At 45.3% G+C, this 25203-nt stretch overlaps 1 protein-coding gene and 1 pseudogene across 2 annotated transcripts in view; both read right to left on the bottom strand.

The window, feature by feature from the left end:
- LOC141271817 (uncharacterized) overlaps positions 1-25203 on the bottom strand; it is a 114139-nt pseudogene that overhangs the window by 11238 nt on the left and 77698 nt on the right.
- The window catches only part of LOC141271813 (gastrula zinc finger protein XlCGF66.1-like), a 34854-nt gene that overhangs the window by 8505 nt on the left and 1146 nt on the right, over positions 1-25203 (bottom strand). The window contains exons 2-6 of one of the 2 annotated variants that reach the window (XM_073681987.1): positions 19995-20145; positions 19686-19865; positions 19487-19610; positions 19295-19407; positions 19021-19111 (exon numbers count right to left, since the gene is read on the bottom strand). In XM_073681987.1, the coding sequence (XP_073538088.1) occupies positions 19021-19111; positions 19295-19407; positions 19487-19610; positions 19686-19865; positions 19995-20066 (580 nt within the window). In that variant the 5' untranslated portion in view covers positions 20067-20145. Of the gene's footprint in view, positions 1-19020; positions 19112-19252; positions 19408-19486; positions 19611-19685; positions 19866-19994; positions 20146-25203 lie in introns of those variants that run through there. The other variant, XM_073681988.1, reaches the window with a different exon arrangement.

Genomic DNA, 25203 nt, shown 5'->3' with positions numbered 1-25203 from the left:
CAGCCGCTAGTTCCGAAGGGTCTATTTGTGATTCCCATTTCCTTAAAGTAGAATTGCGGGGCGTTTTAGTGGGTTGACACAGATCCCCTCTGTCTTCAGATTGGGCGGGCTGTTCCTCTTGGTCTAGAGTAGGAGCCATATTATGAAGATTGGAGAAGTCAGAAGACTCACAGAATCATGGTTTGTAGATAGTGGTTACTTCATGATAAGCAATGGAGGGAACGCCAGAGCAGGTTGTCTATTGTCCAGTAATAAACTGAATATGTGGAGTCAAGTCTGGGTATTCGATGTCCATGGAGAGTTGGGTGGTATAAGAATAGTGAGTGAACTGAGACTGCAATATTCCTGTGGGCCTCAAGATGGTGTTTGAAGTAAATGATAAAAGAAAATGGTTGTTATAATCCAAATGTCCACTGGATGGAGTTTTGATGTAATTAGCAATGAAGGACAGACATTTGGAGTTTACCCAGCTCCCATATTACTCCACTGATGTAAAAAATGACCCTGTAGTAAACAGAGTATAAAGGAGAATTATCAGGATATTGGTGCTCTGTTTGGGCCAAATTCAAAGCGCCAGAGTAGCCTCAAAAATCTCCGTTGCACGGTCTCTCTGATGTTGCTGACCTCCACAAAGATGGAAGGTGGGAGGGCCCCAGATTGCCTCTCAGTCCCAGCCTCTCTCCACTTCACCTCCACCACCGCCGGGCAGACACAGAGCCCGAAACCAGCAGCCTCCACACCCCGCACCACACACCGTCTGAGGGAAAGTCCCGACGCTCCGCAGGACTCCACAGAGGACGCGGCGCACTCCACGCAGGCCGCCCCGACGTCTCCGGACCCCCAAGGAGGACGAGGGCTAGGTAAGTGTTCCTTTTACAGGTGACCCCTGGCTAGCAGAGATTCCTGTCAGGGGCGTGCAGCAGGAGGGGAGACAGGCTCCGGTGATGCGTCTCCTTGTGTCCCGCACATCTCGTATGTTCACAGCATAGACAATTGCCTTCAGGTGACCCCCAAAGATAAAAGTCTAAGGGGGTCAGATCGGGAGACCTTGGTGGCCATTCAACTGGCCCACGACGACCAATCCACTTTCCAGGAAAATATTCATGTAGGAATGCTCGGACCCGACACCCATAATGTGGTAGTGCACCGTTTTGTTGGAAAAACTCAGGGAACATGCCATCTTCAGTGCATAAAGAGGGCAACACATCATCATGTAGCAATTTCAGATATCCAGTGGCATTGAGGTTTCCATTGATGAAGAATGGCCCCACTATCTTTGTACCCCATATACCACACCATCAAGATACGAGATGTGCAGCATCTGAAACAACGGATACTGGAAGCCTGTGCTAGCATTTCTTCTGCGGTGTTGCTATCAGTGTGTCAAGAGTGGGAGTTGTCATAAACTTGCAAAAAACTCATGAAAGAATAAAGTTACGTTAAAACCAAGCACACCATTGTTTTTTATATAATTCTCAATAAATTTGGTGTCACATGACCCTCTTCCCATTGAAAAAAATAAAGTTTGATCCAAAATGCCAGACTTCAAAATGGCCGCCACGGTCACCACCCATCTGGAAAAGTTTCCCTCCTCCCATATACTAATGTGCCACAAACAAGAAGTTGATATCACCAACCATTTCCATTTAATTTATGTGTATCCATATAAATGCCCCCCCCCTGTAGATTGCATTTAGGACAGATATTAAGAAAGTAGGCTGGCACATTTCGATATGAAAAGTTAAAATTTGAAATACATCTCTCTCCATTGTTCGTTTGTTATTATTTTTCTGACCTCTAAACTCCCTAACAACATCTTATCATATAGTTGTTCATCGTCTACTACCTTTCCCCAGGAATCAAAAATATTTGACCTCCAGAGCATTTGAGCTTGTCTCTGAATTTTGCTATAAAATGTTCGATAACTAGTCCTGATTTTTTTCCTAACCTATTAAATGGTCAAAGTTTCTACTTTTCCTAAATCTTTTATTAATGATTTATAATGGCTAGTTACCTGTAGATATTGTAGATGGCGGCAATTTTCCAGTTTGAATTTAGAGGAAGTTTCTGCCCAAATTAAAAATGTCCCTTCTCCCAGATTTAATATATTCCCCAAATGTTGGATTCCTTTCCCCATCCATATTCTAAATAATTTATATTGATTCTCCTGTATAAAGTTGGCGGTCTTTCCATATCGGTAAATATTTAGAAATGCAATCAGGAAGCTATACAAGCTACCATTTTGTCCTCCATGCGCTCACCGTGTCTCCCAACAAACTACTAGATTTCACAAAAGCCGGTAATTTTTCTTTTTTTAAATGTAATATTGTTTTAAGCTCTTGCCAATTCTCACTCTAATGTTGCGTTAGAAAAATATGATGTTCCATGTATCCAATCCTTAATATGTCTGGTTAGAGCCACTAGATTATACAACCTAATTAAAGGCATCTGAGCAGGGGTGGATTAAGAGTAGCAAGGGCCCCGGGTAATTTAGAAGGTGGGGGGCCCCCACACACCTGATGTATCACGTGACATGTCACATGATCCCCTGTGATAGATCATGTGACAGTTCACGTGAAATTAATTTGGCACAATTTTAATATATTAATTATAATAATTCTACATTAATTGTATGACTTAATATTGAGCACAATTAAGTATGCTGACATCCCCTATGTACAGTATGAAACCCTACACACTATGAGCTGCCATAATCCTCCTATACACGGCGGGGGGGGGCCGCACGGTGCCATCTATACACAGCGGGGGGGCCGCACGGTGCCATCTATACACGGCGGAGGGGCCGCACGGCGCCACCTATACACGGCGGAGGGGCCGCACGGCGCCACCTATACACGGCGGGGGGCCGCGCGGCGCCATCTATACACAGCGGAAGTACCGCGGCGCCACCTATACACAGCGGGGGGCCGCGCGGCGCCATCTATACACAGCGGGGAGGGGGTCGCACGGCACCATCTATACACAGCGGGGAGGGGGTCGCACGGCACCATCTATACACAGCGGGGAGGGGGTCGCACGGCACCATCTATACACAGCGGGGAGGGGGCCGCGCGGCGCCATCTATACACAGTGGGGAGGGGGTCGCATGGCGCCATCTATACACAGCGGGGAGGGGTCGCACGGCGCCATATATACACAGCGGGGAGGGGTCGCACGGCGCCATCTATACACAGCGGGGGGGCCGCACGGCGCCATCTACACTGTGTTCCAAATTATTATGCAAAAAGTGTTTAGGAGTGATAAGGTAAGAATTTTTTTGTTTGTCAGTTAAACTCATTGATGGTGATGTGTGTAAGGGCTCTTTATATCACTGTAAGCAATTGCAGACACCTGTGCTAGATAGTTTGGCAGGTTTGTCCAAAGAAAGGCAAGACTACTTAAGAAGGTTGTCCCACATTATTAAGCAGCCTACATTTTCTGCCAAAATGGGAAAGAAAAAGGATGTGTCGGCTGCTGAGAAACAACAAATTGTGGAGTGTTTAGGTCAAGGCATGACTACAATCAACATTGCCAAGACACTTCATGGTGATCATCGCACAATCAAGAAGTATGTAGCTGATTCACAGTACACACGTGTGCGTGCTGATAAGGGCAAATTGAGGACTCTTTCCTACAGGCAATTACGTCAGATTGAAAGAGCAGTGGCAAAAAAGCCTTGTCATAGCAGCAGACAAGTTTTTGAAGCTGCTTGTGCCTCCAACGTCCCCCGAACAACAAGATGCAGGGTCCTTCAGAGGTTTGCAGCTGTGCGTAAGCCATCCTGTCGACCTCCTCTATCCACTGCACACAAGCAGAAACAGCTTCAGTGGGCCAAACAATACGTGAAGACTGACTTCAAAACTGTTTTGTTCACCGATGAGTGCCATGCAACGCTCGATGGTCCAGATGGATGGAGTGGAGGATGGCTGGTTGATGGACACCCCATGCAAACACGGCTACGGCGCCAACAAGGAGGAGGTGGAGTAATGTTTTGGGCTGGAATCATGGGGAGAGAGATTGTCGACCCCTTTAGGATCCCTGAAGGGGTAAAGATGAACTCCATAATGTATGTCGAGTTTCTCAAACAGCACTTCCTGCCATGGTTCAAGAAGAAGAACCGTGCATTCTGCAGCAAGATCATTTTCATGCATGATAATGCCCCGTCTCATGCTGCACATAACACATCTGCATCTCTGGCTGCTATGGGCATAAAAGGGGACAAACTTATGGTGTGGCCCCCAAGCTCCCCTGACCTCAACCCCATTGAGAACCTCTGGAGCATCATCAAAAGGAGTGTCTATGATGGCGGGAGGCAGTTCACATCTAAGCAACAGCTCTGGGAGGGTATTCTGTCCTCATGCAAAACAACTGAAGCAGAAACCATCCAAAACCTGACAAATTCAATGGACGAGAGTTCAGAAGCTCCTTTCGAACAAGGGGTCCTATGTGCAAATGTAACATCACCTAGAATAAAGTTTTGAGTTGAAAACTGTTTGATTTCAGTTTGTAATAACCTGCTAATGCTTAGAATTTCTAAAATGACCATTTTTTGTTCTTTATTAAAATGAAAAGGTTGAAAACTCTGCTGTGCATAATAATTTGGAACATGCATTTTGAGTGCAGTTTGAGTTTTTTATTTTTAAAAAAATATACTGTTATCATAGGCAGTTTGTACAAAAGCCTTTCAATTGTACTCTAATAGTTATTTGACTGGAAAATTACAATGACTGCAATTCATATACGTAATTTGGGAAAATCTGAGAAAATATTATTTGCATAATAATTTGGAACACAGTGTATACACAGCAGGGGGCCGCACGGCGCCATCTATACACAGCAGGGGGCCGCACAACGCCATCTATACACAGCAGGGGGGCGCACGGCGCCATCTATACACAGCAGGGGGGCGCACGGCGCCATCTATACACAGCAGGGGGCCGCACGGCGCCATCTATACACAGCAGTGGGCCGCACGGCGCCATCTATACACAGCAGGGGGCCGCACGGCGCCATCTATACACAGCAGGGGGCCGCACGCAGTCACACACAAACATATACAGACATACACATACAGTACAGACCAAAAGTTTGGACACACCTCATTTAAAAAATTTTCTGTATTTTCTTGACTATGGAAATTGTACATTCACACGGAAGGCATCAAAACTATGAATTAACACATGTGGAATTATATACTTAACAAAAAAGTGTGAAACAACTGAAAATATGTCTTATATTCTAGGTTCTTCAAAGTAGCAACCTTTTGCTTTGATGACTGCTTTGCACACAATTGGCATTCTCTTGATGAGCTTCAAGAGGTAAACACCGGAAATGGTTTTCACTTCACAGGTGTGCCCTGTCGGGTTTAATAAGTGGGATTTCTTGCCTTATAAATGGGGTTGGGACCATCAGTTGTGTTGTACAGAAGTCAGGTGGATACACAGCAGATAGTCCTACTGAATAGACTGTCAGAATTTGCATTATGGCAAGAAAAAAGCAGCTAAGTAAAGAAAAATCAGTGGTCATCATTACTTTAAGAAATGAAGGTCAGTCCATCCGAAAAATTGGGAAAACTTTGAAAGTGTCCCCAAGTGCAGTTGCAAAAACCATCAAGCGCTACAAAGAAACTGGCTCACATGAGGACCGCCCAAGGAAAGGAAGACCAAGAGTCACCTCTGCTTCTGAGGATAAGTTTATCCGAGTCACCAGCATCAGAAATCGCAGGTTAACAGCAGCTCAGATTAGAGACCAGGTCAATGCCACACAGAGTTCTAGCAGCAGACACATCTCTTCAACAACTGTTAAGAGGAGACTTTGTGCAGCAGGCCTTCATGGTAAAATAGCTGCTAGGAAACCACTGCTAAGGACAGGCAACAAGCAGAAGAGACTTGTTTGGGCTAAAGAACACAAGGAATGGACATTAGACCAGTGGAAATCTGTGCTTTGGTCTGATCAGTCCAAATTTGAGATCTTTGGTTCCAACCACCGTGTCTTTGTGCGACGCCGAAAAGGTGAACGGATGGACTTTACTTGCCTGGTTCCCACCGTGAAGCATAGAGGAGAAGGTGTGATGGTGTGGATTTGCTTTTCTGGTGACACTGTTGGGGATTTATTCAAAATTGAAGGCATACTGAACCAGCATGGCTATCACAGCATCTTGCAGCGGCATGCTATTCCATCCAGTTTGCGTTTAGTTGGACCATCATTTATTTTTCAACAGGACAATGACCCCAAACACACCTCCAGGCTGTGTAAGGGCTATTTGACCAAGAAGGAGAGTGATGGGGTGCTACGCCAGATGACCTGGCCTCCACAGTCACCAGACCTGAACCCAATCGAGATGGTTTGGGGTGAGCTGGACCGCATAGTGAAGGCAAAAGGGCCAACAAGTCTGAAGCATCTTTGGGAACTCCTTCAAGATTGTTGGAAGACTATTTCCAGTGACTACTTCTTGAAGCTCATCAAGAGAATACCAAGAGTGTGCAAAGCAGTAATCAAAGCAAAAGGTGGCTACTTTGAAGAAACTAGAATATAAGACATATTTTCAGTTGTTTGTTAACTTTTTTGTTAAGTATATAATTCCACATGTGTTAATTCATAGTTTTGAAGCCTTCAGTGTGAATATACAATTTTCATAGTCATGAAAATACAGAAAAATCTTTAAATGAGAGGGTGTGTCCAAACTTTTGGTCTGTACTGTACATACACGCATAAACACATTTGAAACACAAAAATACATATAAACAGACATCACACAATTATGTCTGCACACACACACACACACACACACACACACACACACACACACACACACACACACACACAAATCCCCCGGCTCGGCTCCAGTCCTCCTGCTCCTCTCCGATGCAGGCTGCAGCAGTGCAGGCCGGGCGCGCACTGCGTCTCGTCACAGCTAGGAGACACGGCCGCGCACAGGGCCATGTCTTCTAGCTGTGACGAGTCCGGGCCAGCACAGGGAAGTTAACTGCTGCAGTGCTGGCCCGGCCGAAGAAGTAACGGCCATGCGCCGCTGCTGGGGGGAGCGGTCCAGGGGCCCCCCCGCCACTGTCTGCCTGTATGCCGTGCCCCTGTGTATGCTGGTCCCTGCCTGACGTCATGTGGCAGGGCGGTCCCAGCATCATTCAAACTGCCCGCCCCGGTGGATCTGCAGCTGGCCGGATGGGAGCGGTTGCGTGAAGCAGCGTGTATGTGAGTGTCTGCTTTGAACTTTGGGACCGCCCTGCTTGAAGTCATGTGGCAGGGTGGTCCCAAAGTTCAAAGCAGCCACTCACAGACACGCTGGCTGCATCATGCAGCCCTGAATATGCACTAGCGTCGGCGGGAAATTTAAAGGATGTTGGGACCGCCCTGCCACATGACAGTCAGGGCGGTACCAACAGCATTTAAACTGAAAGCTCGTGCTAGTGAATATACAGCCGCGGTGGCCAGATGGGAGCGTCATCTGGCACTGACAGGGCGGGGCGACACAGTATGATTCAAACGCTGCGGGCTGCAGCGGTGATCATCTAAACCTTCGGCCAGCGCGGCGGTGACCGAAAAAATTTGCATTATAATGGGAGCAATTCATGGGCCCCCTGGAGCCTCAGGGCCCCGGGCGGTAGCCCATATTGCCCTCAATATAATCAGCCTATGCATCTGAGCTCCCCCATCTTTTCTCAAAGCTAGTTTATTATAAGAAATTCTCAGTCTCTTTCCTTGCCAAATGGATTTGACAAAGGTTGTTTGTGGTTTCGAAATATCTGAGTGTTACAACAGAGGGATAGTCTGCATTGGGTATAATAGACGAGAAAAACAAATCATATTTATAAGATAAATTCTTCTGAACAGTGATAATGTTAATTTTTGCCACCTGTCCAACTCTTTCATTATTTTTTCTATCAAATGAGGGTAATTATATCTGTAAAGAGAATAGGAATATTTTCCTATTCTCATTCCCAGATGTTATATATTGTGAGGCTATAGAGACTTTAATATTTCCATTAGTTTTACTTCCTGCCTCTCTCAAATACAAGAGCTGACATTTGCTAATTGTGACGATACCACTTCTAATCTTAATCGGTCAGACAATTCGGATTTGTAAAGCCAAGAGAAATACATTTACAATTCAACACAAACACAATAGTGTATGTGTATTTCTGTGGCTTGTCAAGAAGGACAAACCAGTATTTGTATAACCCTGATTGTGAACAATGATGTTTGTTACTATGCTAATTACATATTATACTAAAGGCAGCTGAATGTGGATTTAAAGAGCCCCCTGGTATACCAACTATGTAAGTTGATTAAATGCACAACCAATGAGACCTGAGTCCTGTGGAATAATATCATCCCTAACCCTTGACCTTTGGCTGTGTACTTCAAAGGACGTGTGCCTCTGTAGAAGGCAGACTTTACAAGGAGAGTCACAGATCAGACTCTCTCAGACCATCAGCTTGGAAGCATGGCTTTAACCAAAGAGACACTTATTTGGATTCTACATGATTCCGGCCTAAAGATATATGGCCCAGACTGGAAAGGTACGGATCTGCTCCACTGACCATCAGAGCCCATGGATACATGTCTGGGGACCAGGTTGGGACGATGAAGGCATCTAGCCCCATGGAGATGTTGTTTGGAGTTACCAGGTAGGATCCTCTGGTCGCCTGGAACCCATGGAGACATTCGGCTAAGCTAGATTGGGACCAACCGGTCATCTGGCCCCATGGAAATTCTCAGAGAGGCCAGGGTTGGGCCCTCGGGTCTCCTGGCCTTGTACCTCAATGGACTGCTAGCTTCCTAAGCTTGCCGCTACCTTCTGACTGAGGGAGTCCGCCAGAAACGGGGGGCCACTGGTTGAGGTAGTGGGCCCTGGAAGTCAGAAAGTCGCAGCTGTTCTATTCTAAGCGGGACAGCGGAAGGGTGAGGACTGTGTAATGTAGTACCATCTTGGGTATTTGCTGGGACTCATCTTTGTGTTTATTGATTGTACGTTTTGTGGTTCAATGAGTATTGCCACACTGTTTTATCCTCACCCTGTGTTGTCTGAGTAGTGTTCTACCCACGGAAGACCCCGTGTCTTCACACGGATATTTATTTTATATCTTGAGAAAGAACCAAAATACGTTAATTTATCTAGAATTTGTTGCATAATATGATTATCAGGATTCGACAAGAAGAGCAGCATGTCATCTGCAAAGCAAGTTAGTTTAATTTTCTATACTATACTCTATACTATTTTTATATCTGAAAAACAATGTGAGGCTATCAAATATTGTGGCAGTGGTTCTATAGCCAAGTCAAACAGTAAGGGCGAGAGTGGGTATTCCTGTCTTGTCCCTTTTAGTAACTGGAATGCACCTGACAAAAAGCCAGATTAGCATAAAGAGCAGTCAAATAGTTTCTAAATATGCAATTTATCCTAAACTTGTCTAAGACTCTATCCAACCATTTCCATTGTATATTATCAAATGCCTTCTCTACATCTAATGCCAAGAGAGCTGGGTTTGCTTCCACTAGACCGTCCCGTTTCAGTCCATCTTGGACCTCCAAGACAGTTCTAATATTAAAGACTGCTGCTCTATTTTTAATGAAACCTACTTGGTGTGGAACTATGAGAGAAGGCAGTATCTCTGCTAGTCGGTCAGCAAGTATTTTTGACATTATTTTCATGTCCCAATTTATTAACCCCTTTATAGCCTGGGGCGTAATAGTATGCACCAGGCTGTCACCCCCTGTTCAGCGCGGGCTCCGGCGCTGAGCCCACACTGAACCGGGCACATGTCAGCTGTAATAATGGTGATCCACCCGCCACTGTTAACATGTTAAATGCCGCTGTCCATCTCTTTTGGAAACTAGACCCCTAAGGGATCTTATCTAGATGTGTGGTGAGCACCCTGAGCCCCCAGGTGCTTCACAAAAGTTTATAACCTTGAGCCGTAAAAATAAAATGTTCACATTTTTCCCACAAAAATGTTTTTCAGCCCCAAATTTGCATTTTCATAAGGGTAACAGGAGAAATTGCACCATACCATTTGTTGTGCAATTTCTCTAGTACGCCAGTACCCCATATGTGGGTGACTTTTTGAACGCAAAATTGGTTGGAATCTAGAGCGGACACCATATCATGTTTGGTGAGCACCTGATGCGCCTATACAGTGGAAACCCCCCCCCCCCCCCCAAGTGACCCCATTTTGGAAACTAGACCCCTCAAGGATTTTATCAAGGGCTATAGTGAACATTTTGAACTCAGAGGTACAACACAGTTAATATGATGACCTAATGTTATCAAATTCTAAGTTGTCATTAGTCTTGAGCGCAAGTGCTCACTACTTGAGTTTGCATTGGGTACTCGGGTATGCACCATGTATCGCGGGTGCTCGAGTCCCTGCTCCGCATGTTTCATGGTGTGGTAAAATTGATAAGGCAGCGTTATTCTTCGCTGTCAGTATGTTTACAGCGGTACCACATTTATATTTTTTTTATGTTTTGGCACTTTTACACAATAAAAACAATTTTAGAGAAAAAAGAAAAATTTGCATTTTTTTTATTCTGAGAGCTATAACTTATTTTTTCAGTTGATTGAGCTGTATGGCGGGTTGTTTTTTGTGGGACAAGATGACATTTTCAGTGGTACAATTTTTGTTTACATTCGTCTTTTTGATCGCGTTTTATTACATTTTTTGTTCGGCAGTATAATGATAAAGCCTCATTTTTTTTTTACCATGTTCACTAAAGGGGTTAACTAGTGTAAGGCAGCGCTAGTCATCATACTGGGGGATACTCGCTGCACCGGGTAAATTAAGCACACGTGCAATGTCCTTCCGGTATTTCACAATACAGCCGTTTATTATTATCATAAACCGCAGTTCACACAGTCCATCTTAGTATATCACCGGCATGTTTACACACTTAACATCCGGGAGTCTCTCAAGTAGCAGACAGGCCCAAGTGGCCCAAGTTACAGCCTTCAGCAAGGTAATAAAATAGCAATGTCCATATCAATGTCCATATAACACAGTGTATTACCTTTGCCGGGTTTAGCTGCTGCAGTCCATTAGGCTTGCCACCACCACTGTGGCTTTGCGGCTTCCCAGGTGGGGGTCTCCAGCCGTCGTTCCCTCAAAGGCCACTGACATCCACACAGGATCCAGGCTTTGCCTTTCAGGACTCTTCATCAAGCCTCTGCCTTTCAAGGCCACTAGCATCCACTCACAGGATCCAGTCTCGACCTTTCAGGTTGCCAGGCTTCACTAGGCCTCACACGGTCGGTGTCCCACACACACGGGAACAGGCTTTACACCTCTCTCAGAACACACCTGTCTCCCATCAAGCAGGGTTTATATATCCATCCCGTGCACACACACACACACACACACGACCTTGCTGATGTCACAGTCATGTGATCAGAGACATTCTGTGCGCGCAGGACCTGTGCTATGTCACAGTCATGTGACCAGTCACCTGAGGGGGGAAGGTACATGGTCAGGTAAAACACATCCTGGACCATTACCGTAATGCCAGCAAGTCGCTGCATTACACTAGTGGGACAGATTTACAGGTCAGGTTGTTCCGGACGCGGTGATACCAAATGCGTGTACTTTTATTGGTATGTTTTTGTTTTAATAATGTTTATGGGTACAGTATATATATATATATATATATATATATATATATATATATATATATATATATATATATATATACACACACACACACATATATACATATACACACACACACACACAATTTTCATATTTCCCAAAGGAGCATTGCAGCTTTAAAAGTCTCCTCACTGTGACATGCTTAACATGTCGCTCTCCGCAAGGAGAAATGTTACCCCTTAGATACCAACTGACGCCTCTCACCCAGCCAAACCAGAACTCACACTTTGAAGTGACGAGGGGCAGTAGCCCGAAACACAGTGTCTGCAAATTGAGTTTCGGGTTCTGGCTTATATACTAAGTCATGTGATAAGGCTCGTTAAAGGGTCACTATTGACTTTTAGGATTGCTACTTCCTTAAGGTGGCACTAGAGTTGTGGTCCTCTTCCTCTCTGAAGAGACAATCTGATTTCTGGTATAATTCATTGCAATACATTATACCTGTCCGTAATGTACTGACAGAAGCCTCTTAGACCAGTGGCCCCCAACCTTTTTTGCACCAGAGACCGGCTTGAAGCAAGATCATTTTTCCATGGCCCAGCAAGGAGGGGGTGGAGTGGGCGGGGCTTTGGTCATATGGGGGCGGGGTAATGGAGGGATTTGGAGTTTAGTGCATACTTATCATATAGTGTAGACCAGGTCCCCGCCAGGAGCTATGCCAGGAGCCCCACATAATGTGCTGTGCCAGGAGCCGCATCACTGAGGCCCCATCACGCCCTGCAGCAGGACAGGGCAGCTGTCCTGACAGCTGCTGTTCAGCTGCATTTACTTCATCCCAGGGGCGGACACAGACTGTAGTGGGCCCCTGTGCAAGAAATTTTTGGGGCCCCCCCCCGCCCTTCATAAGGCAACAAAGTTATGTAAACATAACCCCCCCATGTGCATCTCTCACCCCCCCATGTGCAGCTCACCCCCGTGCATCTCTCATCCCCCTCCGTGCATCTCTCATCCACCCCCCGTGCATCTCTCATCCCCTCCGTGCATCTCTCATCCACCCCCCGTGCATCTCTCATCCACCCCCCGTGCATCTCTCATCCACCCCCCGTGCATCTCTCATCTCTCCCCTCCCTCCCATGTGCATCTCTCATCTCTCCCCTCCCCCCATGTGCATCTCTCATCTCTCCCCTCCCCCATGTGCATCTCTCATCTCTCCCCTCCCCCCCCATGTGCATCTCTCATCTCTCCCCTCCCCCATGTGCATCTCTCATCTCTCCCCTCCCCCCCCCATGTGCATCTCTCATCTCTCCCCTCCCCCCCATGTGGATCTCTCATCTCTCCCCTCCCCCATGTGCATCTCTCATCTCTCCCCTCCCCCCCCATGTGGATCTCTCATCTCTCCCCTCCCCCATGTGCATCTCTCATCTCTCCCCTCCCCCCATGTGCATCTCCCATTCCCCCCACTCCTAGTTAATTGTATTTAAAAAAAAATAAAACTTGTTATACTTACCCCCATGCGATCCCTGCAGAATCCTGGCGCTCGTCCAAATCGCTGACACCAGGTTCTCCTGACTTCCGGCCATGTGACGGCGCCGTCACATGACCGGAAGTCAGGGGAATCATGAAGGTGCTGCCGCAGCAGCGCAGTGCTAAGATGTCCCGGACCCGGCGCTTAGCATGCGGCCGGGGGCCCCATGAGGAGAGAGACGCACAAGAGGGGGGCTCCGAGGGGGCTCCTACCGGCCGGGCCCCATACTGGAGTCAGGGCAGTCATGCCCTGATGGCGGCCCTGCTGGAGGCTGGAGGGGCCCCCTCTCCCCGCGGACCGGCTGAAAAACCCCAACGGCCCGGTCCTGGTCCGCGGACCGGCGGTTGGGGACCTCTGTCTTAGACCATGCTCCTGGCATGGTTTAACAGGCTTGCTGTAGGTCTCTGATCCGGAAGTCATCATGACAACGATAGGGCCCTGGCGATGACATCGTGGGGGCATCGATTGGACGGGAGAGAGACTCCGCCCTCTTCTAGCCTCCCAAATGCTGCGGTTGATATTGATTGCAGCATATAGGGAGTTAAATAGTTGAGGGAAGAGTGGACATTTCTCCTGGCAGTGACAGTCGGGTCTCAGCTGTCATGCAAGCTGAGCTCCCAGCGGTGACTGAATGGGCACAGCTTCTGTATCGTGCATGATGGCCATGATGTATCGATAAGTCAAACATTGGGAAGCTATTCCCAACTAAGACATATGGGTACGTCAAAAGTTGTGAAAGGGTTAAACACTACCAAGGCGTTTCGGACCAATATAAGGGAGGCTGGCTGAACCCACCACAATCAAATACATCATACAGAATGAACTCGTAAATAAAGGAGACAATAAAAAAAACATGTTACATCCCCATAAAGAACACATGTTCTGGGGGAGAAATATAACACTAAACCAGAGTTGCCTTCATTTATGGTGGACCATTGGAGCAACTATGAGTTCTGACCAGAAGAGTAGAGAAGGTATTAGTGCTCCACATTACAGGAGCAATTGTGCAGGAATCTGAATTCCTTAGTATCGAAAACATAATGGAAATACTGACATGGAGCAGGGGTGGACAATTAATTTTCCAGAGGGGCAACATGAGACACCGTGACTGTTGTGGAGGGCCGAACCAATAGGCTGAAATTAATTCTGCTCAATATTAATAAATATATTAAATTAATATTAATTGTATCAATTAATATTGAGCAGAATTAAGTATGCTGACATACCGTATATACTGTTTGAATTTGAAGCCCCTTCTATATATCTTGAGCCCCTCCCCACAGCGCACCCCCCCCCCCATGTCCAGCACGAGAGCCCCACACACAGCCCCACCCCCCTCCATGTTCAGCATGAGAGTCTCACGTACAGTCCCCCTTCCATGTCCAGCACGAGAGCCCCCCGCACAGCCCCGCCCCCCCCCGTCCATGTCCAGGATGAAAGCCCCCCGCACAGCCCCGATCCCCCTTCCACGTCCAGGATGAGAGCCCCCCACACAGCCCGCCCCCCTTCCACGTGCAGTACGAGAGCCCCCCCGCACAGCCCTGCCTCCCCCTATGTCCAGCAGGAGAGCCCCCGCACAGCCCCGCCCCCTCCACCATGTCCAGTACGAGAGCCTCCAGCACAGCCTCCCCCCTATGTCCAGCATGAGAGTCCTCCGCACAGCCTCCCCCCCCACTCCCTTGGAAGTTAGACGGTTTTAAAAGAAATTGAAAACTCAGAATAAAGGAAAACTCTTATTTTAGACAAATTCACACTTGACCCTCACTACACATTTCATGCTGTCGGTCATAAAAGCGAAGTTTAGCCACAAAGACTGGACCTGGTCTTGTAGGGACCATATGAGCACATTCAGAGCACAGAAGAGAAGGAAGAATCATCCAAAAAGATCAGGGTTCTAAGAAGGTAACAGCATCATTACCCTCTGCTTTCTCTTAGAGGCCCATCATAATATTTTTCTTCAAATAATTTCACTAAGAATTATTGGTATATACTCCATTCATCCCTACATACATTCTCATCTCTGCAACTCAACTCTGAATTATTGGTTTAGATTTCATCTATTTTACTGAATTTGTACCCTGATGTCTTCCTTAGTTTATGATCCATGCTGGTCTGTAAGCTTGTTTATTTCTCAGTGAACTTATTGCCTCCTGCTGTCTTAAGCTAGTTGATTGATTGTTAACGAGCTATTTCAGTGATAGATCTAAGAGTAAGCTCCCCTATATATTCACCACCGCCGCTGCTGCTCTCTCGTTTGGTGGCCCAGTTTTCACATACCCCCAGACTGAAGAGCAGACAAGGTGGAGGGTGTTGGTATCAGCCAAGTGTAATTTTCAGGTTATCCCCCCAGTACCCTCACTTATCTTCCCTTCTTTTCAAGTCCACACTGTAAGACTCTACCGACCCTTTTCCCTGCGAGTGGCGGTTGTGTATTGCCCTCTGGTCCCCTCCCGTCAGTTCTTGGATCACTTTGCCACCTGGCTTCCTCACTTTCTATCCTGTAACATCCAAACCCTTTCATGGGAGATGTCAACATCCGCATCAGTAATCCACTCTCCTCATCTGCCTCCCACCTTTTATCTCTAACCACCTCCTTCGGCCTTTCACAGCTTACTAACTCTCCTACTCACAAAGATGGAAACACGCTGGACCTAATCTTCTCCCAGCTCTGCTCAGTGCATGATTTTACTAACTCCCCTCTCCCGCTCTCTGACCACAACCTTCTGTCATTCTCTGTCAGTAACTGTCGCTCCGCTCATGACACCCCCACTAATAAAAATATTCGTGCCATTAACACCCAGAAACTTATAAAGAAATTGTAGTCATCATTGGCCCCGATCTCCTCCCTTTCATGTCCTGACTCTGCACTGAAACAGTATAATGATACATTGCAGAGTGCCCTGGATGAAGCTGCATCTCCTACAGACAGAACACAGCACAGACGGCGACAACCCTGGCACACGCTACAAACACGTTTTCTCCAGCGGTGCTCCAGGTGCGCTGAACGTCTGTGGAGAAAATCCAATCTGTCCGAAGATTTCATCCATTATAAGTTTATGCTTAAAACATACAACTCCGCCCTCCACCTCTCCAAACAAACCTATTTCAAATACCCTCATCACCTCACTTTCCAAAAATCCCAAATGCCTCTTTGACACTTTTCATACCCTCCTCCATCCAAGAGTGTAAGCCCCGACTACCGACCTCAGCGCTGACAATCTGTCTAATTATTTTAAAGAAAAAAATTGACCATATCAGACAGGAAATTTTCTCCCAATCCCCTAATACCATGCACAGTCCTCCCTCTCCCATTGCATCTAGCTCACTTTCTGTCTTTGAACCAGTCACGGAAGAAGTGATCAGGCTCGTTGCATCTTCTTGCCCTACTACCTGCACCAGTGACCCTATTCCCTGATAACTCCTTCAGGTAACTTTCCTGGCCGTCACCACTCACCTAATTAAAATATTTAATCTCTCTTTCTCATCCGGTATCTTTCCCTCCTCATTTAAACACTGAAGCATACATCCATTGCTTAAAAATCCATCCCTTGACCAAAACTGTGCTGCAACTACAGACCAGTGTCTAATCTTCCTTTCATCTCTAAACTCCTGGAACGCCTGGTCTACTTCCATCTAATACGTATCTCTCAGATAACTCTCTTCTTGACCCTCTAAAATACGGTTTCCGCTCTTTACACTCCACTGAAACTGCCCTCATCAAAGTCTCTAATGATCTACTAACAGCTAAATCTAATGGTCACTACTCCCTCCTGGACATCTCTGCAGCATTCGACACTGTGGATCACCAGATCCTCCACACGATGCTTCACTCTATCGGGCTCAAGGACACTGTTCTATCCTGGTTCTCCTCCTACCTACCTGACCGCTCCTTCACTGTATCTTTTGCTGGCTCCTCTGCCTTCCCTTTTCCCCTTACTGTCGGGGTTCCTCAAAGACTGGTCTAAGGCCCCTTCTTCTCCTTTTACACCACCCCTATTGGACAAACAATTAGTAGATTTGGTTTTCAGTACCATCTCTATGTTGATAACACCCAATTATACACATAGTCTCCTGACCTCACCCCTGAATTATAACAAAACACCAGTGATTGTCTTTCAGCCATCTCTAACATTGTGTCCTCCCTCTATCTGAAACTGAACCTGTCAAAAACTGAACTTTTTGTGTTTCCTCCCTCCACTAACCTACCTATGCCCAATATTGCCATTTCTGTGTGTGGCGCCACCATTACTCCCCAGCAACAAGCCCGCTGTCTTGGGGTCATACTTGATTCAGATCTTTCCTTCTCTCCCCACATCCAATCACTCGCCCTCATGTCATATACACCACAAAAACATTTCTAAAATTAACCTTTTCTTACCTTTGACTCTGCAAAAACTTTTACTGTCGCACTGATTCATTCTCGTCTGGGCTATTGCAGCTCTCTACTAATTGGTCTCCCTCTTACTAAACTCTCCCCTCTCCAATCTGTTCTAAATGCAGCAGCCAGGGTCATATTGCTCGCAAACCGCTACACCGATGCCACCAATCTGTGCCAGTCGTTGCACTGGTTACCCATTCACTATAGAGTTCAAACTAAACTCATCACCCTCACCATCAAAGAGCTCCATGATTCAGCACCACACTACATCTCCTCCCTCGTCTCAGTCTACCACCCTACCTGTGCCCTCCGTTCTGCTAATGTCCAAAGATTAACACTCAATAATCCGAATCTCCCACTCCTGTCTCCAAAACTGCTCACATGCAGTGCCAATTCTTTGGAACGCACTACCCAGGACTAGTGATAAGCGAGCATGCTCGTTGCTCGAGATTTACGAGCATGCTCGGAGAAGCACCTATTATCTTTAGCGTACTCGGGCGTTAAGTTTTCGTTGCTCCCTGAACAGGATTTGCGACTGTTTGACAGCTTTAATACATGTGAGGAATGCTGGAAAAACAGGCATTCCTCACATGTATTAAAGCTGTTAAACAGTCGCAAATCATGTTCAGGGAGCAACGAAAACTTAACGCCCGAGCACGCTAAAGATAATAGGTGCTTGTCCGAGCATGCTCGTAAATCTCGAGCAACGAGCATGCTCGATCATCACTACTCACAACTCTTCGATTAATCCCCAATACCTACAGTTTTAAGCGTGCCCTAAAAACATATTTCTTTAGACTGGCCTATTAACTCACGTCACTTAACTAACCCTTTTTTTTTCGCCATATGAAGCTTCCTTCCAAATCAGGACCCTCGAATCATCTGATCACACACCCCAATGTACTTAATAGACATTGTGCCTGTACTTGCTCACATACTGGTTGATTACTGATTCAGCATTATGTGAATAGCTTATTTATTACTTTACTGGCTGACCATACAATACAAGCGTTTCCATCCACCTTTTGTGTCTCCCCTATTTCCTCATAGATTGTAAGCTTGCAAGCAGGGCCCTCTCTCGTCCTGGTATCTGTTGATTTATGTGATTATTGTTATTCTGTAATGTATTTTATTGTCTGTACAAGTCCCCTTTAAAATGTAAAGTGCTGCGAAATATGTTGGTGCTATAGAAATAAAAATTATTAATATTATTCCTAACTTGTCAGCACATTGTACTTATGCTGTCATTTGGCTTTGTAGTTTACAGATCTGGGCAGGTAAGGGTCAGCATTTTCTGATTCCAGGAGGTAGGTGGATCCTCCAGGTTGTAAGCTCTATAGAAGAAGGTTTTTCAATGCTCAACATAATTTGAAAAGTATTGGATGGAGGAACATGCAGGGATATAACAGCAGAATCACACGATTGTGATATGTCTGGACTACACTGCTGATAAAGCAGTGAAAGCTGATGACCGAGAAGAATCTGTGACTTCTCTGTATTTAGTGATTACTACTCACCTGGACAATTATCTGTAGGAATCTCCTCTTTACATCGCTCATCACCCCTCACATATGTCTCTGTAGTATCGATATGGGTTAGATCTTTACCCTGAAACAAATATTGTAAAAGTCACAGACAGATGGAGAAGTCACATCTATGATCAGCTCTAATCCTGCCATCTCCACAGATCTCATTACACAAGTATAAAACATATATTACTGGTGTATTAAACAAGACTGAGCACAAGACCTTCACAGCAGTCTACACATCATAGAAGAGATCTCATAACACCTTCTCTCCATCTATCCGACGATCCTGAGAAACAGTGGGATCTTCTTGTTTACAGTCCTGTGGAAGAAGAGGACGGGGACATCTCTCTGCTGTTGTCCTCTTACTACATAGAACTGGAGAAAACACAAACAGGGCATTAATTCATTCTTCACGTAGAGATGATTATAGGCTGTATTTAGTCCTGTATATTACCTGGTGATGTGAAGGGCGTGGGAACCTCCATCATGATGTCCTTGTACAGGTTTTTGTGTCCTTCTAAATACTCCCACTCCTCCATGGTGAAATAGACGGCGACATCCTGACACCTTATAGGAACCTGACACATACAATGATACCGTTATTTCCCAAATTCACTTCATAGCAATACTCTATAATGTCCTAGCATTCCCACCTCTCCAGTCAGCAGCTCAATCATCTTGTAGGCGAGTTCTAGGATCTTCTGGTCATTGATGTCTTCATATATCAGGGGGTGAGGTGGAGGCCCCATGATTGGGCTCAGGGTTCTTCCCCATCCCTCAGACACAGGGTCCGGACAGCGTTCACTAGAGGTCTTCTTCACTACTGTGTAATCCTGGTCATGGAGAGACACATTAATAAATCTCACTACAGACATTTCCAGAGTCCTCACCTCTCTAGTTCTGTCCATCTATTATTGCCATAGATAAGAATGATGTAATATGAAGTCATCAGAATCTCTCACCTCTCCAGTAAGCCGGAAGAGGATTTCTAGGGTGAATTGTAATAGCCTCTCCGCAATTTTGTTCTTGTCCATATCCTTCCTTGATCGGTAAATCAGAAAAATTGTCTAAATATAGAAGAACTCCACTGAGAAGATCCGGTATTGTAGAGACCTGAATGTGAAGAAGATGAGCCGATGTAACATCATAAAGAATTCCATGTAATAATACAATTACTGGAGATAATAAGATGAAACATCTGAGGAGATATAATTTGTAGATATTATATTCTCTTATCTCATACGGAGTGGAACATCAGTTGAATTGCTGACCAAGTCATCTCCTCCATGCTCCCAATCACTAGCTATGATGGCCATTGCTTCAACAACTAATTGGCCAAAGGTATCTCAGGTTTATTGGGACTGACCAGGTAATACAGAGACTGATGGAGGACTCAAGCAGTGGTGGCACAGGAGTAGTGTGGAATCATTATTGTGTTACTATCTTTACTATATTCTGTTTTCTTTCTAACATCTACTAATAAAACATATACTTTAGATCACACAGACAAAAAAAAATAAATGGTCATGAGCCGACAGCTACAGTTATATGAAAAAGTTTGGGCACCCCTATTAATCTTAAGCTTAATGTTTTATAAAATTTGGTGTTTTTGCAACAGCTATTTCAGTTTGATATATGTAATAACTGTTGGACACAGTAATGTTTCTGCCTTGAAATGAGGTTTATTGTACTAACAGAACATGTGCAATCTGCATTCAAACAAAATTTGACAGGTGCATAAGTATGCGCACCTCACCAGAAAAGTGACATTAATATTTAGTAGATCGTCCTTTTGCAAAAATAACAGCCTCTAGTCGCTTCCTGTAGCTTTTAATGATTTCCTGGATCCTGGATGAAGGTATTTTTGACCATTCCTCTTTACAAAACAATTCCAGTTCAGTTAAGTTTGATGGTCGCCGAGCATGGACAGCCCTCTTCAAATGATCCCACAGATGTTCAATGATATTCAGGTCTGGGGACTGGGATGGCCATTCCAGAACATTGTAATTGTTCCTCTGCATGAATGCCTGAGTAGATTTGGAGCAGTGTTTTGGATCATTGTCTTGCTGAAAGATCCATCCCCTGCGTAACTTCAATTTTGTCACTGATTCTTGAACATTATTGTCAAGAATCTGCTGATACTGAGTGGAATCCATGCGTCCCTCAACTTTAACAAGATTCCCAGTGCCGGCATTGGCCACACAGCCCCAAAGCATGATGAAACCTCCACCAAATTTTACTGTGGGTAGCAAGTGTTTTTCTTGGAATGCTGTGTTTTTTTGCCGCCATGTATAACGCCTTTTTGTATGACCAAACAACTCAATCTTGGTTTCATCAGTCCACAGGACCTTCTTCCAGAAAGAAATTGGCTTCTCCAAATGTGCTTTTGCATACCTCAGCCGACTCTGTTTGTGGCGTGCTTGCAGAAACGGCTTCTTTCGCATCACTCTCCTATACAGCTTCTCCTTGTGCAAAGTGCGTCGTATAGTTGAATGATGCACAGTGACACCATCTGCAGCAAGTTGATGCTGCAGCTCTCTGGAGGTGGTCTGAGGATTGTCCTTGACTGATCTCACCATTCTTCTTCTCTGCCTTTCTGATGTTTTTCTTGGCCTGCCACTTCTGGCCTTAACAAGAACTGTCCCTGTGTTCTTCCATTTCCTTACTATGTTCCTCACAGTGGAAACTGACAGGTTAAATCTCTGAGACAGCTTTTTGTATCCTTCCCCTGAACAACTATGTTGAATAATCTTTGTTTTCAGATCATTTGACAGTTGTTTTGAGGAGCCTATGATGCCACTCTTCAGAGGAGATTCAAACAGGAGAACAACTTGCAAGTGGCCACTTTAAGTAGCTTTTCTCATGATTGCATACACCTGGCTATGAAGTTCAAAGCTGAATGAGGTTACAAAACCCAAAAAAGTGCTTTAGTAAGTCAGTAAAAAGTAGGTAGGAGTATTTAAAACAAGAAAATGATAAGGGTGCGCATACTTATGCACCTGTCAAATTTTGTTTGAATGCAGATTGCACATTTTCTGTTAGTACAATAAACCTCATTTCAAGGCAGAAACATTACTGTGTCCAACAGTTATTACATATATCAAACTGAAATAGCTGTTGCAAAAACACCAAATTTTATAAAACATTAAGCTTAAGATTAATAGGGGTGCCCAAACTTTTTCATATAACTGTATGTAGAAAGTAACTAACTCTTTATAAAAACATATCAGTTTAAACAGAGTCATCCATAGCCCACCCCCAGAGGAAGGCAGGGCTGGCGCCATTCCAGCAAGAGAGGACATTTATGGGTTGGTGTATGTCTCTACTTCCCATCACTATCTATTAATCCATTGATAAACAATCCCAAACAATACGGGATATAGTAAAACACAGTATGGTGAGGAGATATGTCATATAATATCTGTAGACAGTGGATATAGATGCCCAGCTGATAATGTGTATAGCTGAAGGCTTTTATCACTCTATAAAGGGACCATGTTGATGACATCACACACTCCCAGAATGCTAGAGGGCTAATGCAGTGAGAACAAGTGTCCCCAAATGTTGACGGCGTACATGCGCTATACACCAGGATCTTCCAGGGCGCATGCGCAGGTATTCCAGACAAGAGGTCAAGGTCGCTGTTCGTGCATGTGTTCTGGGCCTCAGATAAAGTCAGGATGTGTAAAACAGCGCCCCGTACTGGTGCATGCACACTACAACTCCATCCTATACATTGCACTGATCTAATTTCTCTTGCGGAGACTAGCGACTCCGCAAGAGAAATTGACATGCTGTGGTTTGAAAACGAACACACACACCACCCTTAAAACTTACGGCATTCCAAGTGTGTGATCCTGCACTTCCTGTCCAAATAAACCAGGGAGCCACTCTGTTGGGGACGCAATCTTTGTTGTGCGCCATTAGATAATGCAGACCCTTTGTGTGACCCGGCCTGCTTCCAGGCTCATTGGTTCTGTGCCTGCCACAACCACCTCCCTCGTTTCCTTCCTGCATTAACTCATTCATCTTAATTGCCCAGGGAGACTAACCAAACACCATGAAGACCAAGGTGATCCAGCCCTGCAGCACTCCCCTAACACCACTATCCAAACACCATGAAGACCAAGGAGATTCAGCCCTGCAGCACTCCCCTATGTTCTCTACAATGTCCTACTGCTCATGACACTTATTCTGCCCACTTCTGTAAGGCCATGCTTAACTGCTGAATCAATTGAGTATTTCTCTCTCACAATACTCATTATGTTTTAATCGTAGGACATGTTAAAGATTCACCATTTATAACGGTGCTGAAGTGGCAGTACAATTGATATTCATTAATCATATATCTTAGTGGTATGGAAGGTTTTCAATGGGGGGATGAGGAGGATGGAAGAGTGAGTTTTGTATGGGGGGTATTTTTTTGTAGTTCCAATTGCCCACAACCTCCATAAATCCTCATTTATCTAGACCTTCAGGAGCGCCATTTGTTCCTATTCTGGAATAGCTCAGCTACTGAAATTCATAATTCCTCCTAAAGATAGTCGTGGTGTAAGAGACCCCCTGTGAGGGTACGGCAACAATGTAACACTTCACAAATGCTAGATTTCACCTTCAAACAGCTCTCAGTTCAGCTGCTCATTTAATCCCTTAGGAGCTGCAGTTTGTAACTGGAAAATCCATTTAGATTCTCTCTGAAGCAGCAATCTGTAAAAATTACCCCCTCTATTTGGAGGTTTTACCAGGTCAGTTCCCATAAATTGCAAATATGATACGCCACTTCATGTACAGTATTAATATGTTTGGCTAAGGTAGTATCCCGACCATTTGATATATCCCCGCGGTGTTCATCCACCTGTCTGCGAAAGTCTCGTGTGGTTTTACCCACATATTCCTTTCCACATCCGGATGTGGCCTTATAGACCACCCCTTTTGTCTTAGAATAGATTAAATCATTAAGGCTATGTGCCCACAATGCAGAAATGCTCAGGATTTCTTCCTGAGCGTTTCTGCATCTCCCTGGCAGAAAAAAAACGCATGTGGATTGTACATGCGTTTTCCTGTCAGGGACATGCGGATGTGAAGCGTTCTTCACTTGCATTTCCGCATGCGGGTTGACAAGCGTTTTCCAAGCGATTTTAGCATCACTTGGAAAGTGCTTGTCAACTTGGTCACACTATATAAATCCATGCAAACGGCATGGATTTATATACTGTGACCCAATAGAATGTCAAAAAATAAAAAAATAAATGTATACTTACCCTCCGATGGCCACCGGAGTCTTGATTCCCTCCGTCCCGGCTGCGGTAGAGTGAAGGACCTGCCGAACTCAGCGTCGTGTGACCAGTCACATGACTCTGACGTCAACGCAGGCCCTTCATTCAAACGCGAACTGCTGCCAAGCAAGGAGGAGCGCATCAGGGGCCGCCAGAAGGTAAGTATATATTTATTTTTTATTTTATTCTTTTTTTTTACAGTTTTCAATGGTACCTAGGTCCGGAGGAGAGTCTCCTCTCCTCTAGACCCAGGTACCATCTGCACATTAGAACGCATGGAATGCGCATCTACATATGCAGTGATGCGTAATCCATGCGGTCTAATGCAAGTCAATGGCGGCGAGAACCCAGAACTTCCACAAAATAATTGTTAGTGCTGCGTTTTTTTTCCACAATGATAATCCGCAGCGGAAATTTCTGCAGCATGTGCACATCACATGCGGATTATCATTGGAGGACATGGCAGGCCTTCTGCCATGCGCTTTTTAAACGTTTCTGCAGCGTTTTTGCCGCTGTGGAAACGCTTAAAAAACGCATCGTGGGCACACAGCCTAATGGTGTATTCTCTCTGCGTGACCTGGCTGTCTCCATAACAGGACGGGCCACACAGCCTTTGCATTTACAGCAGCCTTTTGGTCTCTTTAGTAACCATGGTAATCATTGTGGGGCCCACAAAAAGGCTGTGAACAACTCGATCTTTTATTGATCGGTTCTTCTTGTAGGTAATTTTAGTGGAGGATCTGACCACTTCGCTCACGTCTTATCCAGTCTCAAAACCCCCCAGTATTTATCCAGAATTCTTCTAACCCTGTTGCTCTATTATCATAGGTAGTAATCAATCGGACACATCCCGTTCTTTTTTATTGTTTCTGGATATCAATGTACAGCAGACATT

This window comes from Phyllobates terribilis, unplaced genomic scaffold (genome assembly GCF_046119375.1).
Source record: "Phyllobates terribilis strain yellow unplaced genomic scaffold, ASM4611937v1 Scaffold_5__5_contigs__length_657084704, whole genome shotgun sequence".
Taxonomy (NCBI): domain Eukaryota; kingdom Metazoa; phylum Chordata; class Amphibia; order Anura; family Dendrobatidae; genus Phyllobates; species Phyllobates terribilis.
The sequence above is the reverse complement of the archived record's forward strand: the minus strand, read 5'-3'. Positions and strand labels throughout refer to the sequence as shown.